This window comes from Euwallacea fornicatus, chromosome 10 (genome assembly GCF_040115645.1).
Source record: "Euwallacea fornicatus isolate EFF26 chromosome 10, ASM4011564v1, whole genome shotgun sequence".
NCBI lineage: Eukaryota > Metazoa > Arthropoda > Insecta > Coleoptera > Curculionidae > Euwallacea > Euwallacea fornicatus.
In genome coordinates this window covers 2,291,438-2,304,170 of record NC_089550.1, presented here as the reverse complement: position 1 = coordinate 2,304,170, position 12,733 = coordinate 2,291,438, and the positions used below count along the sequence as shown (strand labels likewise).

Sequence of the window (12,733 nt, the reverse complement as noted above, 5' to 3'; positions counted from 1 at the left end):
TCATCGTCGAGAAGTTGACCAAAGAGAAAAAATCTTTTGCTTCAGCCATAATTTCTAAATATGGCTACGCCCCTGGCTAGAAATTTCGTCTGAAATCGAAGAGACACAAGGATGGACAAATGTTCTACAGTTTCGGTTGAATAAAATGAAATTGTCAGCAAGATTATGGTACAATGCGTAAAATCACTTTTGCATCGGTCTCTTTTCATGAGCGTGTGGTAAAGTAGCTGGAAAGGAACACTTTATCGCATGTGCGCTTTAAAAGTCATTTACTTACTAGGTGTAAAAAGTGTTTGGTGTTGGTAGGAAAAGTGCAAAGGAATTTCTCCGATTGGAATGTTTGTAAGCGGATAAGTAAACATTTTCACACTGAAATGCTCCCAGAAAGTTTTGGCGCCGTTTGGTCCGCTACAGAATAATACCATTTTTTCGTAGTCGAAAAGTAAATAGTTAATATAACAAGTGTTTAGAAATAAAATATCAACATCAACAGAATGCAACAACTGCGTACCCTGCTTATAAACTACCAAGACCAACCACAACACGTAGCTGCGGTGTCCGAGTGGTTAAGGAGATGGACTTGAAATCCATTGGGCTCTGCCCGCACAGGTTCGAATCCTGTCCGCAGCGGAGTTTTTTCTTTTTTTAAATGGAATGTATGTCTGTGTGATTTTTTGTTTGTTATAATAATTATCATAATTGTTGCAAATAAAGTATAGTCCATGTAATTTTGTATTTTTTTATATTACTAATGTGTAATCATTACAAAAAAAACTTGCAGTCGTTGAATTGTAAACGTAGGGTGTTGATTAAGCCATTTCCAATTTCCCACCAAAGATTTGACTCACAATATGTGAGTTTCCCATAACAAACCTCTCTTATTACTATATATAAAGTAAGACTCATTCAATATACAGGGTGTCCCACCGGGAACCGCCATTAGACGTTTTCGGAAAACTACGAAGAGCAAAGTTACGAAAATCGGGAGTTTTTTTCTACAATTATTGTATTTATATTTATATTATATTATATATAAATAATTACTGTACTGTTATTTTGTACAAATAAGTTAAAATAAAACGTACTAAAACTCGAAAAACACATTTTTGCACATGGTTTCCTTAAAGCATCATTAGGCCGTAGCGTTTTAGGGAGATATTTCCGGACATTGGTTCTTATACTCAAATGCCTTCTATTGTTGTACTGAACAGCCCCTAAAAATTTGATCCCATAGTTCTGAATCACCCTGTATAAGGCAGAGAAAAGCTAGAGGAAGAATTATTCACTACCACGATAGTGCGCAATCTCCTTATTTTTTCACATAATTGGAAACCGCTTTTTAAATAAAACATATATGTACTGAATTACAGTATATTTTCGAATGCAATGGGGCGAATGCCAGTAGAAGTGAAAAAATGCCGAACTATACTCCTAACAGAAAAGGAAAACTTCGTCACAGGTCAGTAAACGAGGACAAATAAAATAAACCCAAAATAAGTAATACAAAAAAATATATAATTTCTACTGGTGCTGGGAACAAATAATTCGCAAATATTTTTGTTATACGTACGTTTTTAAAACTTGCATTTTTATTACAATAAAAAAATCTTACATAAACACATAAGCACTAAGTCGAGGCTAAAAATACAAAAATATCGTTACACTAAAACTCGCATATAACGGGTGTCTCAAGTGCCATGTGGCTCTATTGCTATCTCCGAAACGGTACGAGATACAAAATTGGTTAAATCAAAAGAAATTTACCACTTTCTTGAGCTCTTTAATTTGCCACATACGGCGTTGCCGAATAGTTTTTAATTGTTGCGATATCGGGGAAGATGTAAAATTGGGCATAAGATTTATTAATTATTCTTTCTCAAAATAGATGTCTAATGAAAAATTGTTTAATACAAGAGATTTTCAATGTTCTCTGTTCTACGAGTGGACCCCATATATATTTTTTTAATTGTGGTTAACCACTGAAATATCCTAAATACAGACCTGGATTTTTTTTAAAAGTAAAGTCACCCACTAATTTGGCTGCTTGCCTTAAAAATTCTTCTTTCAACGGCAATGTTCTGGCAAAGGCATTATTGGTTTTACGGAATGTTCGCAAATCAGCAAACAGCACGTTTACTGTTTTTCCAGTTTTACTTAAAAAAAAAAACGTAAACCGATCTGGTAAAATATCAACAATTTATTCCATTCAACTGATTTGAAACGAAAGTTGTGCTGCTTACAGGGACGTTTTCTGTTTAGCGATTTATTCATTGTAACGTAATAAAATTTCTAAATTCGCTCTTTTTCTTTTCGGTCTAATAAGGGGAAAACTTAAGTAACACCTGCGATAGTTGCTGGCAGGCCGTCTCAACAAGGTCGCAGAAAAAGCCCACGTGGAAAACACTGATGATGGAATTTTGGTTCATGAAACGTCAGAAATCAAATAGTTTTGGATTCAAAACTAAATGGGCTTGACTTCAGGAGGGAGAATCCAGGTCCGTATTCAGCACAGAGTGTGGTATTTCGGGCGGAGGAACTAGTTGAAAAAATACTTGTAGAGTGCAAGGGATTTCAAGTTTTCTGCACTGAATAGAGTTTTCGATTGGGGTGGAGGTTTAGAAATAAAAATTAATTAGTTCTTCTAATTTTAAACTTCCTCAATATTTGGAGAACTAAGGACGGTTGGGCACCGTCGTACACGGCGGAACTTAAGTCTCAAAAAAGAAGGACGGCTTCTCTCTGGTTTAAACAGCTTCGCCCTTCTTATCGTTTTGAAGAGAGGAGTAGCGTCGCTTAGCCATTGGCGCACCCAGTATAACAAAAATATTAACAAAACACTAGCGAATTGCGATTTGCATTACATTTACCAACAGAAATAATAAAATATATAAACAAAAAATAAGGTTAGCAACATCTACACTAAAATTTTCACCAGTAGGTTTTATAATAATAATTCTAATAAATTAAAAAGGATAATGTACAAATGTTCTCTCCAAACGTACATTAGAGAATTATGTTTAAACGTAGCTGTTACAACTGATTAAAGGTATGTATACAATAACGAAACGTAGCGTAAACCTTTTACCCTCTGCCAAACCCTGATTCAATTTTTTTACAAAACAGATCGACTATAAAAACGTACATGAGAGACCATAACTGTATATGGCGGTCTGTAATGCATTATAAGCTTAATACAAAACAGCCTTTTTATAGCCGTCAAAAATGGGGCAACCTTCGTCAAAAAATTATCATTAACGCACCCACTGTTCTCAAGTTTTGCTCAATTTCTGACTTAGGTTGCAACCAAGTAAAGCAAGAAACTGTTTAACCTAACTTAACATTACAGAACTATTATTTTCCTGGCATTTTTTGGAAAGAAATTGCATAAACACTGGGTCTTACTAAGGTTTTTTTATGGATAAATTGGACAGCAATTAAGCGCGAAAAGCGCTCAACAAACTGAGGCTTGAGACGGCAACATTTCGCGCTCAATTACTGCATCGTATTGCACAAAAAGGTCTTTTCCATTCCAACCCTAGTTTGGTCCAAGAATACTTCAAAATTCAAATTAAGAATGCATAAATTAAATCCGCAAATTGAAGTTTTCTAAGGTACAATTTTCCATTAAATCTTACTTAGCCGGCAATGTCTTGTGCTATGTGGTTGATGCTGTGATCATGTGCAAAGTTCCTGCATGAAACTGATCAGTGAATCAAGTGCCTTAAAAGAGTGTGCCGAGGTTGGTTCAGGTCATGTGAATGATGATGCTCGAACTGTATTAGATGATGCGGTGATTTTATGCGATGATGAAAGCTTGAAATACAAGGGCTGAGGTGAGGGACACCAGGACTTAAACCTTAACGTGGACTCTCTTCAAAAAGGATGTTAGTTTAGCGCCCTTGAGGCGCTTGAAAGTCGAACAACTTGAAAAATTGAATTTGATTAATTCAGAAATGCCAAAAACGGAATTTGTACTACACGGCTTTAATCGCTCTTAACTGACGATGACCGACTTTAAGCAGATCTTCGAGATTCTAGTAGCGCTCTGCTGTAAAGCCGAAAGTACTTCAAACCACTTTAAGGGAAGCTTTAGAAGCCCTGGATTAGGTGGTGGAAGGTAGGACGAGGTGACTAGTAACGACCAACACAAAATTTGATGCAACCGGCTAAAAGGGGAAATTTTAGCGGTCCAGTTACGCTAACTAGGTGCAACCAGTTAAGATAAAAAGTGAAAAGTGGAATATGTTTTAACCAGCTTTAAGCAAATTCTGAAGAATCCGTGATGGCTTTAAAAAACTTTCGAACCACCCGAGGCTCGGTCGAGGAGGCTTCTGATGGTACTTCTCGGAGAGGGAGGCTTGGGTAATAGAGTAAGTCCGAAACCCGCTGAAATCTAAACCGTTGTTAGAAGTCGACCTTTGGAAGAGGTAGAGGAGTTGACCATAGAAATTTTTCAGTCCCTATGGGATGAGTCGAATTTGGTATGCTGCCGAAATATGGATGCAGCACACACAGGTCAATTTGAGTTGGGGATTAGGAATTTATACAGGGTGCTGCATGCTGTCATAGAAACATTTCAGGGAGCGATATTACTGTGTAAAAAAACAAAAAAATTCTAATAAACTCATGGCTAGAAACGCACCATATTCAATATACAGAATGGCACATTTTCAGCAATTTTTATAATTAAAAAAAAAATGTATTTCTATTTTTTTGAAAATTGATTAAATGTTGCAAATTGCGAAGCATAAAGTTGTGTGTGACCCAAAAAAATATAACACCCTGTATATGGTTCGAGACAATTTTTACATTTGGTTTTAGAAGGTTTAAAAAAAATAGTTATACGAACTTTCAAAAGTTTAACTCAAGAATAAAACGCAAAATACCAGAATCAACGTTAAGCTTTGTCCCCTTCATATCGAAAATGTTGCGTTTTTAACCGTGGCTCTAGTAGCACTTATTTATTGCTTTAAAAAGGACTATCGTTCCCTGAAATGTCTCCCTGATGATATGGTACGCCCTGTATGGTCATCGTGCAATGCATAGCCAAGCAATAAGCATTACATGCGCAAATCATGCAAAAAATAAATCCAAAAATCAACTAAACAACTAAGAATGCAGTGCGCGTCTTCACTCATCTCCGATATGAGTTAGAGAGAGACGCAAAACAATTAAAATCGCATGCAATTGTTGGTTGCCTACCACACCTACTCAAATTTCTCCCGCAAAAGCCACAGTTTTTGAAACTTTGACCTGCATTTAATGCCCACAAAGGCGATTTTGAACCAAACTAAGCTTGAAGTGTGATAAATAACTGCTGCCTAGGGTATGAAAAGCTTAATTTAGATTCGTTTAGAAGGGTACTTATTAGCAGTGGCTACTACAACTGAAAGATGTTTGGGGTTGGTGCGATGATTGCGATGAATGGCTGCCATTATCTGAGTATTTCAAATCGAACTTGAAGCTAAAAACGTCCTCTTTATCAGTAATAATGGTAAAAAAGTCTCTAATTTTAACAGTTAATTAATAATAATTATATTCGCTAAGTTGTTGGGTATAATGGTGCCAAATAGTAAACTTTTAACCTAAACGGTTACTTGTATAGAAGTAATTATAAATATACGCTGCAGTCTTTTTTACTTATTTTTGTCCACGTTTTCCTCATTTCATTAAGTGAATGTGTGCCGAATTTCGTTAAATTTACTGAAGCTCTCTACTCGACATTAGCTCTCGTCTTCTATAGAACGCAAGAGGGACGCAAGTGGTGCCCCTAGCTCAACGTTAATTAGGTACTAAAATAGTTATAATCAAATGAAAAGTTGTGTTTATGTAATCTCCATGCTACTATGTATATCTTATAATATTTTTAGTGAACAACAATAAGATTCATAATCCTTATTATTACATTAAGTTTAGGTCGGTTTCAGACTAGTCTCTGCTGGGAAAGTAGCCTGAAAGGCGACGTCACAAAATTTCAGTTCATCAGGTCGATCGAATAAAAAGCTGAAAGTCGAAATCAGGTAAAAGTTTCTATTTTTATAAATATCCATTCTATCAATCTATATCATTAAATTCTTTATACATATATCCTTTGTTTCAATAATAATTATACTTTTTATAAAATCGAGTGTCACCGATAAGTAAAACTTAACTTAAAGAAGAGCACCACGCCGTGTCAAAAATAGTAAAAACTCACGTATGTACTTTATTTAATTGTATTAAGCATACAGTCTTCTATATTGTATTGTATTCCAGCTACTCGACTAAAACTAAAGTGATTTCTTTTTATAAATATGATAAATTCAGTATACGTTATAATATGTATATTTAATTATAAACGCTCTCTAAGGTCTAGCTCCTTTATCAACTAAAATAAATCTTTACTATTTCCGAACATGGTGGTTTTACATGTAAAGTGTGTGTAGAACGCAGATATCATAGGGCGTAAGGGCAGACTTCAAGGCCCTTTCGGCTTCACTTAAATTTCTCCCGGCTACGTGCATGCATTGATAGTTGCATACAGATATCACCAGTTTAAGTGGAAACATAGGATTTGTGTAAGTGGGAGAAGAATTGCGCAAGGTTTAACATGCCTCCGACAAAGACCAACGAATGAGTTGCAAGGCTAGTGGCTGACGTGGGCGGAGCCAGTACAGTGTTACCATATGTCTTACCGTTTCAGAATTTTTACTAATATAAGTTTTCGCGATGGATGAATCATTAGTTTTTAAATTTGCATTGACACTTTTTGCTGTGATATTTTTAAACGTTTCGAAAATCGATACTAATCTAAACATCGGAGTGGAGGCGTCGACCGCATTGACTCCGCCCACATTAGCCGTTGGCCGCGCAACCGGCGTCGTCGATCTTTGTCGGAGGCATGCTAAACCTCGCGCGGTCCTTCCCCTACTAATATAGTCCGCATGTTTCCACTTGAACTGGTGACACCTGTATCTCCGGTGCCAAAAAGGCCCATAATGGCAAAACCAAAAAACCGCAAAGAGACATTATATACCACATTAGCACCTTTTGTAAACATTATAAACTCACTGTATAGAACAACAAACAGGGTCCCGGCACTCCTCAGGGGTGCGTTTTTGGGGCCCCTAAATAACAGAGATATCAACAAACAAGAAGTTGTACTTTGAAACCAGGGTCTGGCTCATTACTACAATATATCACAGTCCGATGCGGTTTTTTCCCATTTACCATCATCTGCTGGTCGTTGCTGTTTCCCTAATTTACCAAAGGTCACTCACAAGTAACGAAAAAATTATAATTTAATTATTATTATTATGTATATTACTTTAAATTTATGCATGTAAGGCCGATACATCAGTATGAAGGAATCTGAAACAGAGAGAATGCTTAAGCGTTAGTTTTGAAATCTGAGTGGAAAATTGACGTGGGAGTCTTTTGGAGGGTTGATTGAGGAGGCTACTTACAGTAGCTACACAAGGTTGCCCTTATGACTCACAACAAAGCCTGTAAAGCTTTCAACTGTCCACGCTGAACAGTTCTTTGTGCAGGGCAGGAAAATCCAGATGAGGCGCAGATCTCTTCAGTTTGCCCAAAGCGTCCATGTGCAACAAACTAATTTCCCTAAAATGCAAAACGAAATTAGTCATAACGGTTGTGGCACTGTTTGTCCAATAAGTCAGTTTTTGGGTTCGAAAAAGGCTATCAATAATTCGTTTGTGGAACACCCTCCTGGTGGTACCCCGCTGGTTTTTAGGAAATTAGAATATATCTAAATATTTAAAATATTGTCTCATTTTATAACCAGTGACGAAACACGTCTCTTTATTATTTAAAAAATAATTGAAAATATTTTATGCAGTAAGTTAAACATTGGTACTGCATGTCTTCAAATACTCGCCTAGTACGCCCCTGAGGGTCTCATGGACTACGCATTGCACTATGCTGCAACCAAAGGCGGAACTGTTGCTTTCAAAAATTTATATTTATGGTATTTTTGTTTCAGTAAATATTTCAGAACATTAGACCGAACTGTTACCGCCCTTACTTTTGAATAATGAAAATGTCAAGTTTCTAAAAATAATTTAAATTAAAAATTTATTGCACTTATATATATTGTAATCAGAGGCGGAATACTTTTTACTCTATTAGAAAAACAAAAACGAAAAGTTCTGTTTTCAACCTCAGGATAGATTCCGAAAATTTTCAAATATAATTGCTCGAGTACACCTCTGTTTATCAAGCTACTACGAGAGTTTTGTGAACGAAATTCAAATCTTCAATTAATATTCAAGATATCCTATTCAACCACGTATTTTAGGCCCAAATATGACGAAAATTTGATATAAACACATATCGAAAGGCGCTTTGTTTTATATATACAGGGTATGAAAAGTTCACTTATAATGATGGTTTTTTATTAGAATTTTTCAAACGTAGCAAGATAAGTTAATGAAATTTTGTACATTACTTTTTGTGTTTTTTCTGAACCTCTATGAGAAAGTTGCCGTATTTGTTTATATGTCGGTAATACAGGGTGGCACTGGTTAAAAGTACTCAAACTTTTTGTACTTAACTTTATTGACAATTTTATACGAAAAATATTAAATTTAAATATTTTTACATGAAAAAAGAGCTGTTGTCTAAAGTGGATATTTCCAACAGTTTTCGATCAAATTGAGATTTAACAAATCGGTGGATACAAGTTTTGTAAAATACAGGTCACATTTAAAACCGAGTGGGCGCATTTTCAAAATGTCCACCGTTGACCTGCACACATGCTCGCAGACTTTTCTGCATAGAAAAAGTCAGATACGCCGCTGGATTTCAAAGTTCCTCAAAACTTTTATAAAAAACTACTACACCGCAACCAGCGGCGGAACATCTATCAGCTGAAGAGCACATTAAAAAAAAAAGTTCTATGTCTCTTTTCGTATTAGGGCACTGTTATTGAAGCCTGAATGAAAGCTAACTTACCTCAAGTTAGGTATTTTAGTAAGCAAGGCATCACAAACGGTCACGTCTCCCTTGATAGGGATCGTGTGGTTCCTATCAAGTTCCAATTTTAAAGCCCGCAAAACAGCCTGATTCAGCCGTCCGATCTCGGCCATCCCTTTCAGTCCTGGCCGATCTAAAACAGAATCAGCTGTAATAAGAAAAACAGACCGTCAGTAACTACGGAATGCGACAGTTAACAAGAAAAAAAAATACAATTAGGAGGTAAATTTGTGATTTACCCACCTGGAGATAACAGGACACAGGCAGAATAGAGCGCCAGCTCGGTTTCGGTCAGCTTCAGCTCGGCAAGGCCTTTGGACACTTCGAACACGCAGCTGACCAGCTTCATTTCCGCCGTGTCTGAGGTGAAAAATGCGTCCTGGGGCAACATGGTATCCCCGTAAAGGACGCGATTATGGGACAGGTCCAGGTAGCGCGACATGCGGATAATTGCCAGCTCGAAGCTCCCTGGAAAAAGAACAACGAATGATTACAAATAAAAATAAAAATGTGTTGATTTATCCTCAGTTTTGAGAAGAAAGCGGATTTAAATTACAGGCGTATTAGTTGGGGATTTCCAGTTACACATGTAAGTAAACGTAGTATAGATTTCTGTAAGAAACCGTTTAACTTAGCATAACATTCGACAGGTGTCGCTGGGTCAAGTTTGAATAGCAGTTACTCCTTCCCGCGGGACTTGGTGTTACGTTCTTAGTATTATGACGGGCTTACCTGCTTTTAGGAGCACGATCTGATCGTCCTGGCTTAGTTTCATGAAACCGGGCACCATCTTGGCAAACTCGATGATCTGCTGGATGATCGTAGTGAGTTTTTGGGCGCAATCGAGCCACAGTTCCTCGTGCGCCATATTCTGGTAGTACAAGAGACGGGAGAGATCATGAGGCTTTCGAAACATCTCGTGGATGTGCTCGATCGAGTAAAGGCAGGTGCGGGTGTGCGCGTCGGATATTGTCTTCGACAGCAGCTCTGAGATTTGGCTGGGATCTGAAAACGCTCATTTTTCAAATTTCCTCATCTCAATTTCGAGTATTTGCTAAAAGCGAAAAGCGTCAATGACAAAGCGAATGGCATGGGGAGTTGATGGGAAGAAGCGAAAACGTCTCACTCGCACTCGAAGACCCTCCACCACTTACTGGGCAAAATCACAGGCTCACATTCATCCCCTCCGCCGTTGCCGACGTGCTGTTGCCCCTGTCTGGCCGACGTGCCCTGACCGACGGGCGAGTTTGCGTACGTGGTGCTGTCCACGTAACTAGGCACCTGCAGGCCGTCCACTGAGGCATTCTCTTGTTTCACGGAGATCACCTGATTATTTCATCTTTTGAGCAGATTTAGGCCGAGAGTTTTCGAACTCCGAATCATTGCAAAATCATTTTTGGTCTTGGTCATCACAAAAATTAACGAACCAAAATGAATTTGCAGATTGTGACCAACTGGGCCTGGAACCCGTTTTAGATTATCCAAGTCTAGTACGAGTTATTGTAACTTTTGAAATACGTCAAATTTCCTGTGTTATTTGAGTACGAAAATTGCGATATTTCAAAAATTTAAAAGTGAGATTGGATAATCTGAAGCGGGTTTAAAGATACTAACCGTGGTGCCTCCAGATAGATTAGTGGACGAGGCCGTTTGCGAAATACGTTTGAAAGGGCGCGACTCGGGGGAGAGAGGTAGCGAATTGGAGGCGGACTTCGACCCGCCACCGCCACCCCCACCGCCACCACCTCCACCACCATTGCTCGTGTTAGTGCCTGAGAGGGTAGGGGGTTAATTTGCTGGTTATTTTCTGTCCACATATTAAATGAATCTCATTACCTAGAGCGACGTGAAAAATGGGCGATGGATTCAAGAAAAATGAAGATTCCGAGATGCATTTAATTCATGTACATGACACACGTTAATGTCTTCCGATGATGTTGCACATGCGCGGAATGAGGCAGATTGAGGGTGCTTACCCGTAGTGACGACACTGGCCATGAGGCTGCCGGTGTCGCTGAGGGCGTCCAGGCCCGGCCGAGGGTCGTAGGCCGTCGTGCTGTCCACGTAATCGGCGGAGATGTCGTAGCCCATCGTGGACACCGGCACCTGCGTCTGTCCGGTATAGTAGGCGGGGGTGTAGGAGCCTACGTCGTTGTATGTTGGATAGCTGAGTGAAAGGACAAAATTTCAATAAGACGTTTGCAAGTTTATAATCATTGAAAACATCTTTAGGCCGAAACCAGAACTCTTTAGCGAAAAAAAAAGTGAAACAAAAACTGTGTTTTTATTCTCAAATTTGAACTGATTGATAAATTTGACATCTATCAAAAATTCGTGAAAATTTTGAGAAATAATTGACAGATGTCAAATTTAATACTTCGGTTTGTCTGGAAAAACGAATTTGCGAATATAGTACCTTATTGACTGTAATTTGAACCGTTTATTCTTAGTTATAGACAGTTAAAAGTGCAAAAATTACTGTACTTTGCACGTTGATATTTCGAACAGTTGAAAATCAGAAATAAAGCACTTTCATTAAAATATTCTTACACATCTGCGTGGAGTTCGAAAAAGCGATAATATATAGGCGGTTAAACTTGGGTCTCCCTGTATATAAATTAATTTAAATACGCCTTAACCTGTAGTATTCTCTCCTTCATCCTACCCTCATTCTCTTTGCTACAACTAGCTACACATTCACAAGCAACTTACCCTCCATTATAGCTGTGGTGCAACTGATCACTACTCGAAGGCGTCTGCTGTTCGAACACGGAACTATCGGGCGCCGAGTCGCTCTGCGCCCTTAGCTGCGCCCTGTGGAACCTCACCTCGTCCTCCACCTTCTCTCTTTGCTTCTTAGACATGCGCCCGAACTTCACCGCTGCAAAAAATCATCGATACCGTTACTCACAATCAACAAAATGTACTGCGCAAAAGCAACGTTACGTGTGAGGAGAAATTAGTTAGAAGGATGATATATAACTGATTGCAGATTTAGTTGTCACGAGTACTTGAACACTCAGTCATGTTTTATTTGTTACATGTTGCGGCAACTTATACAGAATCTCGGCTGCAGAGGTTGTCCTGGAATACGTAATAATGGACAGTGACAGGTGAAGTTGACAAATGAGTGAGGTTAGCAGTTTGGCAGATGCCTAGGAAAATTTTACATTTGCGCAATTTATCACTTCACTCATCTGTCGAATGTCTGTTATTACGTCTGACCCACCGAGATTTTTTGTAACTTGGAATGCCATATAGCTGATGAGATTGCGATCGTAATTCCGTGTTTTGTTTATTGCGGCACGACATAAAGCTGTTTTCCCATGGTGCGTAAGAAAATTACAGTTAATGGACACAGCTAATCCGAACCTGCATGTGTGTACGGTTAGAGTAGGTTGTAATTTATATTGTTAAGGCGGTTAATAAAGTGGTCGTACCGTACGGTTGTGGTGGTTCGCGATGTGGGTCAATTGCACTTGTGTCTTCGTCGGTCTGTCGTAATGGTCAGTCGGTAAAAATTGCTAAAACTGCAATGTGCGATAGAAGGTTGGGGAAATACAGTACTCAACCATTGAAATTTATATATACTTTTGAATCAAAGTCGAAATGATATATCTCGGGAACCAGTAAACTGATTTCAGCCCCTCTTGAAGATTTAGGTTCATCAGGGTGATCTTCTCACGGCTGGCAGTGTTTAAACTTTTGGCTCGTACATTACAGGGTTTTGAATAAAATCTTGTCTTTACGACTCTGC

At 38.3% G+C, this 12,733-nt stretch overlaps 1 protein-coding gene and 1 non-coding gene across 13 annotated transcripts in view; one reads left to right on the top strand and one right to left on the bottom strand.

Annotated features, from left to right (window-relative positions):
• Positions 1-548: 548 nt before the first annotated feature.
• On the top strand, positions 549-630 carry TRNAS-UGA (transfer RNA serine (anticodon UGA)). The gene has a single exon. It is a non-coding gene; the product is annotated as a tRNA-Ser (tRNA).
• A 4,065-nt stretch (positions 631-4,695) lies between these two features.
• Hr3 (Hormone receptor 3) overlaps positions 4,696-12,733 on the bottom strand; it is a 76,313-nt gene continuing 68,275 nt past the window's right edge. For 6 of the 12 annotated variants that reach the window (XM_066287012.1, XM_066287013.1, XM_066287011.1 and 3 more), the window contains 9 exons: positions 11,689-11,857; positions 10,953-11,143; positions 10,591-10,748; positions 10,131-10,302; positions 9,709-9,981; positions 9,220-9,444; positions 8,956-9,124; positions 7,446-7,602; positions 4,696-7,350 (listed from right to left, as the gene is read on the bottom strand). In XM_066287012.1, the coding sequence (XP_066143109.1) occupies positions 7,497-7,602; positions 8,956-9,124; positions 9,220-9,444; positions 9,709-9,981; positions 10,131-10,302; positions 10,591-10,748; positions 10,953-11,143; positions 11,689-11,857 (1,463 nt within the window). In that variant the 3' untranslated portion in view covers positions 4,696-7,350; positions 7,446-7,496. The remainder of the gene's footprint in view (positions 7,351-7,445; positions 7,603-8,955; positions 9,125-9,219; positions 9,445-9,708; positions 9,982-10,130; positions 10,303-10,590; positions 10,749-10,952; positions 11,144-11,688; positions 11,858-12,733) is intronic. The other 6 variants (XM_066287017.1, XM_066287009.1, XM_066287016.1 and 3 more) reach the window with 4 other exon arrangements.